Raw genomic sequence first — 7500 nt, 5'->3', positions numbered from 1 at the left:
GGAATTCCTTTTAGTGCATTGCTTGTGATGACATTTTTGGTTCGTATCCATTGCTTAGACGAGCACTAACTCTGGCTGATATTTAAGAATGTTGATGATGGTTATAAGAATAAAGGCCTCTGTGATTGTTTTTTTTATTTTTCGAGTTTTTTTTATTCTGATTGTCACAAATAGATGGTAGACACACACGGGTTTGTTTGAACATTGCTGATATAGGCCTACATTTTTCATTGAGGCGAAGCAGCGTTTGAGAGATTAATGATGATTGGTTGAAGGTAACGTGTCCGAACTACATCGTATTTTAAATCATTATCGTCACCAAACTGTCAATTATCAAATACCATCATCATCAACTTATCAATCTGTCATCTATTATTACCTGTCTGTCAAGTGCATCTTTGCCACGAGAAGAAAAAGAAGAAGGAGGAGAAGAAGAAGAACAAGAAGAAGAACAAGAAGAAGAACAAGAAGAAGAACAAGAAGAAGAACAACAAGAAGAACAACAAGAAGAACAACAAGAAGAACAAGAAGAAGAAGAAGAAGAACAAGAACAAGAACAAGAACAAGAACAACAAGAAAAAAAGTGAAGTGTCAACTACAGTGTCACTTTGTCCTAAGAAATTGTTTGTTTGTTTTGGCCGGAACGTAATAGTCCACGTGCGTCAATATGTTATGATTTATGACGCAAACGCTCTATAATTTCATATAAGTAACGACATGTTTCCCTGGAAATGTATTCCTTCACTGTATGTAGTATTTGCATATATTTTCAGTCGGAAATGTTACTGGTATGTTTACATTTGAATTGAAATGTTTGATAACCTCTAATGTAATACTTTTACTCTGCGAGAGAGCTTGTTTTTAATTTGTCTAGGAACCTGTAATTTATAGCTTTTGTGCCTTTAAAAGAAGTATGTAATTCTAGATATTTCGAGCGAGAAAAGGTATTGGAAAGAATATATATTTTTTTTGCCATGATGATTTTTGGTTGTAATTATTGATAATTATTTTCATTTTATGCATTTCGGGTGTCAATTTATAAATGTTATTTGAAATGGACTATTTCTGTGAAAATGAGTTACAAATGAAATCAATATGATAACAACAATTAATAAAAAAAAAAATCATTTATTATCCGTGTTTCCAAAACGATGCATTTTTTTAAATTAAAAAAGATAAAACAAAACCGTAACCTGTACCAATTTCACCCAACTTTAATGACTAGACTAATCCAAGAAAGAAAAAAAGCGAAAAAAAACGAAAAACGACGGAATAGTGGGTATTTATCCAACCGAAAAATACCTAACTTTGAGAACAGTTACATGAATTTACGACCGAAACTAGAGGACTAAAATGGACATACTTTTGTTGTGTTTGGACTTCTCGCCTTCCAGTGTTGACTCAAGTTTAGGTGTTAGAGATCGCGTTTTGCTCCTTATTTGGGTTCTGTACATCGTGTAATTTATGTGTTTTAGATAGAGGTACACTAATATTCGTACTCTTACTCATACTCATACTTATACTCATACTTATACTCATGCCCATATACGTACTCATGCCCATGCTCATATTCGTGCCCATACCCATACCCTTATTCTTACTCACCCTCACCTTCACCCTCACCCTATCCCACACCCTCACCCTCTCCCTCTCCCTCTCCCTCACCCTCACCCTCACCCTCACCCTCACCCTCACCCTCTCCCTCTCCCTCTCCCTCTCCCTCTCCCTCTCCCTCTCCCTCTCCCTCTCCCTCTCCCTCTCCCTCTCCCTCTCCCTCTCCCTCCCCCTCTCCCTCACCATTATTATCATTATATATGATATTACACCATTATTATCCATGATATTACACTATCATTATATATGATATTACACTATGATTATACATATTACACCATTTTTATATATGATATTGCACCATTATATTATATATTACACCATTATTGTATATAATATTATACTATCATTATTGATGATATTACACCATTATTATATATATCATTATATCATGATATTACACTATTATTACGTGTGGCATCCCCCACGTACAATGCCTCTGCCACAGCCTCCCTCACACCACCTCTCCCTCCCGCAGGACCGCCGAACATGGCGGCCTCCCGTGATGACGACGGCAGCAGCGGACAAGAGGCGGGCGGCTCCAGCATGGAGGAGGGGAGAAGCCCCAGGGAAGACACGCCCCCGGCCCCCTGCGCGGCGTTCTGCGGGCCGAGGGCGTGCTCCACTCTGCCCCCGAACATCTCAACGCAACAACCCCAACGTACGGGCGGGATGTGTTGTTTGGGTTTGGGTTGGAGGTGATTGAGTGGTGGGTTGGTTGGGTTAGAGGTTGATTGGTTGGGTTAGAGGTGTGTTGATTGATTAAGTGGTAGATTGGTTGGGTTAGAGGTGTGTTAATTAAGTGGTAGATTTCGTTGGATCTGGGGTGTTTTAAGTGGTAGATTGATTGGTTCATTAGTTTGTTAATGGGTTTGATTTGTTTGTTTTCTGGTGGGTAACGTAGCCGCTTAAGGTCTTGTAGGGAGTGTAATTTGAATTTGTATTAGTTAGCCTTGCACGTGATCGTTTTCTTTGGTGATGATTCATAGAAAACTGTATTTTTAAGAGTAACTATACCATTCTTTTTTTTATTCCTAAGCTTTAAAATTACGATGTCTAGTAATGCTAAATCTAATATTATTTAATTAATATTCCTCTGATTCTTCAACAAGGGTGGTTTTATCTGTAGTTTCTTACAATATTAACCCTTATTCTCTCAGCAGTTATTTTGTTGATTCATAAAAACTTACGTCACAACGGCTATATTCCCAATATATATGCAATAGCACAATGCCAGTATGAAAAGTACGGTAGTATTGTAGAGAGAGAAAAAAAGTGTGTAAGGCGCAGTAGTTTTCAAGTGTGCTCTTAATTTGTGCACTTATTCAAAATTCTTGAATTAGTTAGAACTTGGAAATAATATTTTCTTTGCAAGTATACTGAAGAACATGGCTGGCGTCAAGAAGGCTTTTTTTTACATGTAATTAGTTTGTTTTATTTATGTTCATACGATGTCTTAGCCTAGTCTACCTGACACGCCCTTTTCTTTTAATATATGTTTGTATGTAAATCATCCAGGTGTTAAATTGCAACGTGTGTAGTTGCAATTACCGTACTTTCCATACTGGGTCCTGTGATATCCACTATTTTTTGCAAGAGAGATGCTTTATTGGACAACACTTGCAGTGAGAGCCACACCTTTGACAAAACTTTCCTGTGTAGTTTTACGTAATTGTAGTATGATACTTATCTAAGTCATTTATTAACTATTTCATGTAAATAAGTTATGTATATTAAAAAAAAACTTATAGATTGGGATTTTGGTAAAAAAAAAAAAAAAAAAAAAAAATCCTCCCCTGCTATGCCATGTTTCTCTCCCTTTCCCTCTCTTTTCTCTTCCCTTCCCTTCCCATCCCTTCCCTTCCCTTCCCTTCCCTTCCCTTCCCTTCCCTTCCCTTCCCTTCCCTTCCCTCCCCTCCCCTCCCCTTCCCTCCCCTTCCCTTCCATTCCCTTCCCTTCCCTCCCCTTTCATCTCATCTCTTATTTCCTTTCCCCTTCTCTCTCCTCCCTGCCCCCTCCTCCTCCTCCTCTCCCGTACCATCCCCACCTTACCCCCCCTCCCCTTTCCGGAATCCCCCCTTCCCCCATTCTGGGATCTTCACAAGAGACTCACCGGTATTTCCTTTTCATCCTCCTCCTCCTCCTCTTTCTCCTCGTTATCATGATCATCATCATCCTCCCTCCCTCCCTCACCCCCTCCCCCTCCCCCCCCCTCTCTCTCTCTCTCTCTCTCTCTCCCCTCTCTCTCTCTCTCTCTCTCTCTCTCTCTCTCTCTCTCTCTCTCTCTCTCTCTCTCTCTCTCTCTCTCTCTCTCTCTCTCTCTCTCCCTCTCCCTCTCCCTCTCTCTCTCTCTCCCTCTCCCTCTCCCTCTCCCTCTCCCTCTCCCTCTCCCCCCCCTTCTCTCTCTCTCTCTCTCTCTCCCTCTCCCTCTCCCTCTCCCTCTCCCTCTCTCTCTCTCTCTCTCTCTCTCTCTCTCTCTCTCTCTCTCTCTCTCTCTCTCTCTCTCTCTCTCTCTCTCTCTCTCTCTCTCTCTCTCCCTCTCCCTCTCCCTCTCCCTCTCCCTCTCCCTCTCCCTCTCCCTCTCCCTCTCCCTCTCCCTCTCCCCCCCCTTCTCTCTCTCTCTCTCTCTCTCTCTCTCTCTCTCTCTCTCTCTCTCTCTCTCTCTCTCTCTCTCTCTCTCCCCCTCTCTCTCTCTCTCTCTCTCTCTCTCTCCCTCTCTCCCTCTCCCTCTCCCTCTCCCTCTCCCTCTCCCTCTCCCCCCCCTTCTCTCTCTCTCTCTCTCTCTCTCTCTCTCTCTCTCTCTCTCTCTCTCTCTCTCTCTCTCTCTCTCTCTCTCTCTCTCTCTCTCTCTCTCTCTCTCTCTCTCTCTCTCTCCCCTCCCCCCTCGTTATCATCCTCATTGTGATTGACCCGCCTTTTGTTTTGTATCTATTTCAACATGCTGACATAGCTGTAAGGTGTTGTAGAATATACGTGAGCCCAAAGAGGGACTAAGATTGGGGTGAGGATAACCTATGTTACCTCATCCTTTTGAGATGTACGTAATCACTTGTCTCAATAAACTCGTCAAAATCAAAGTCACTCTCTCCTCGTCCTCGTACAGCGGTGACGGAGCCGAAGCGCCGTCGTCTGTGGGGTCTGCGGGGGCTGGTCAAGATGTTCCGGCGTCGCGTGCGCAGACGGGCGGGCGAGAGTGTGAGTCCCCAGCCGTCGCACGCCGCCCTCCGCGCCCGCTCCACCTCCGAACTGGCGGTGGATATCCAGCACAGGTAGGGCGCTCCCGATGACAATTTTTGTTATTTTTTATTTTTTGAAAATTGTTTTGGATTTTTTGTGGATTTTTTGGGTGTTTATTTAATGATTTATTTATTTATTTATTATTTTTTTGGATTTTTATATTTTTTTGTTAATGGATTTTTTAAAATTATTTTTTAGATTTTTTGGATTATTTATTTATTTATTTATTTATTTTTTATTTTGTGGGATGGTGGGATGTTGTAGGATGGGGGAAGGGGGGGGGGGCAGGGTTGTAGGATGATAGGAAATTGTAGGATTTCCATGTGTATGGGATAAAGGATAGATGGTCTTTGAGAATGTTGTGTCTGCTGTTGCAATTAGATGTTGCGCTTTATGTTGAATTAAAGATTAAATAAATAAGATTAAAAGAAAGAATGGAAAGAAAGTGATTAAAAAGAGAACCTACAAAAACAGAATAGAAATAGAAGAAGAAAGACCCTAGAAACAAAATGAAAAATATGAATCAACCCCTAAAATACAAAAGAACCCCCCTTCCCCCTCCCCCCCCCAAGAACAAAAGTGAATAATAAAGATAAAACTAAGACCTTAGACGCCCCCCCCCTTAACCCCCGATCGAAGGAGAGCCACGGGGGGAGGGGAGGGGAGAGGGGAGAGGGGAAGGGAGGGGAAAGGTCAGGGGAGGGAAGGGGGAGAGGGGAGAGAAGAGGGGAGAGGGAAGAGGGAAGAGGGAAGAGGGAAGAGGGAAGAGGGAAGAGGGGAGGAGAGGAAGGGAAGGGATGGGGATAGGGGAGAAGGTAGAGGGTCGGTAAGGGGGGAGGGGAGGGGAGGGGAGAAGGAAGTAGAAGGGAGAGGAGAGAGGAAAGGGGAGAAGGAAGGAGAGGGGAGAGAGAAGGGGAGAACGGAGAAGAGAGGAGAGGGGAGAGGGGAGGGGAGGGGGTTTGAGTCACATCACTAACCTCACTAACCAACCTCTCGTTTCCCAGCAGGAGCAGTGGCGGGCCCTACAACCAGGGCCTGAGTGTGTCGCACGATTCGGTCTTCACGCCCGACGCCGCGGCTGACGGACACCACTCGCACTCCACGCCGCCCGCGCTGGCCATCGCGACGCGCGGAGTCAATATGGTGAGTCTGGTTGGACTAGGGCTTGGGCTGAGGTTATGGCTGGGCTGGCCTGAGGCTGGGTTGAGTCTAGGCTATGGCTGGGCTATGGCTGGGTTATGGTTGGGCTAGGGCTGGGTTAGGGCTGGGCTAGGGCTTGGGCTGAGGTTATGGCTGGGCTGGCCTGAGGCTGGGTTGAGCCTAGGCTGAGGCTGGACTAGGGCTGGGCTAGAGCTGGGCTAAGGCTGGGCTAGGGCTATGGCTATGGCTGGGCTAAGGCTGGGCTAGGGCTAAGCTAAGGCTGGGCTAGGGCTGGGCTAGGGCTTGGGCTATGGTTATGGCTGGGCTGGCCTGAGGCTGGGTTGAGCCTAGTCTAAGGCTAAGGCTGAACTAGGGCTGGACTAGGGCTGATCTAGGGCTGGGCTAGGGCTGGGCTAATGCTGGGCTAGGGCTGGGCTAGGGCTGGGCTAATGCTGGGCTGGGGCTAAGCTAAGGCTGGACTAGGGCTGTGCTAGGGCTGGACTAGGGCTGGGCTAGGCTAGGCTAGGCTATGGCTTGGCTAGGCTATGGCTTGGCTAAGGCTAGGCTAAGGCTAGGCTAAGGCTAGGCTAAGGCTAGGCTAAGGCTAGGCTAAGGCCACGCTAAAGTCAACGTAATAATAGGGTTAGAACAGGAGTAAGGTCACAGGGTAAGACCAGAATAGAACCAGGATAATACCCACATACCCTACCTAATACCAGGTTCAGGCTATTTTTCAGGGCCAGTGGGAGTTTAAATCTGGTGTTGTTAACGTTAATTAAAGATTGTTTTTGAATGCTTTGTTGGAGTTAGTTGTCTTCTCTCTGTGTTGCAGAGGTACAGTCTGGCAGTCTAGGTACCTCCATCTGTGGGTTAAATATGGTCGCCATACTTTCAGCCTGGACAATATTATATGTTGTACAATTCAGGGGATTGTACACTTTAGTAGGACGGTATTGCTTTACGCAGGAAATAAGGAATTAAACTGTAGATACACGCCAATTCTTTGATTTTGTATTTTGTGCTTAGAAAAAGATAAAATGCTAAAAAACGAAAGTTTAATCAATTGTAGAGTAACAAGTGTCGCTGCAGGTCTGAGGGCACTGGCACAGCAAGGAAAGGTCTTTTTAAGGCATTGAAATTGCAATTGAGATTTTTTGTCAAACAAGTATTCAGATACAGTTATTTGCATAGTTTCAGATCTGACTGGGCTTTTTTTGGTAATATGTTGCACCTTAGAAAGCTTACAAATTATACACTATCTATGACACAAAATCATACATAGGATAGATATATATGATTATTGACGGGGTCGTAGGATTCTAAGATTTATATGAAAAGAAATTCGTGAATAGTGAATATGGAAAAAAATAAATAAATATAGATATAAATACATATACACATCTATGTATAGTAGACAATATATATACAATTACATAGGAAAAATGTAATGTTTTTAGGCAAATAAATAAGGAAAAAATGAAATCATAATTAATGATAGAAAGAAAGGCT

General features: G+C 43.8%; 1 protein-coding gene across 1 annotated transcript in view; it reads left to right on the top strand.

Moving 5' to 3' along the window:
- Positions 1-7500, top strand: part of LOC122258188 (uncharacterized) — a gene marked incomplete in the record, with an annotated part of 191567 nt that overhangs the window by 137959 nt on the left and 46108 nt on the right. Inside the window, 3 exon segments of the mRNA XM_086534400.1 lie at positions 2093-2275; positions 4718-4883; positions 5856-5994. Of these exon segments, the coding sequence (XP_086390526.1) occupies positions 2093-2275; positions 4718-4883; positions 5856-5994 (488 nt within the window).

The sequence above is a fragment of the Penaeus japonicus genome, unplaced genomic scaffold (genome assembly GCF_977035675.1).
Source record: "Penaeus japonicus unplaced genomic scaffold, GWHDUDI00000001_assembly GWHDUDI00000041, whole genome shotgun sequence".
Classification (NCBI taxonomy): domain Eukaryota; kingdom Metazoa; phylum Arthropoda; class Malacostraca; order Decapoda; family Penaeidae; genus Penaeus; species Penaeus japonicus.
This window is presented reverse-complemented; position numbering and strand designations above follow the sequence as displayed.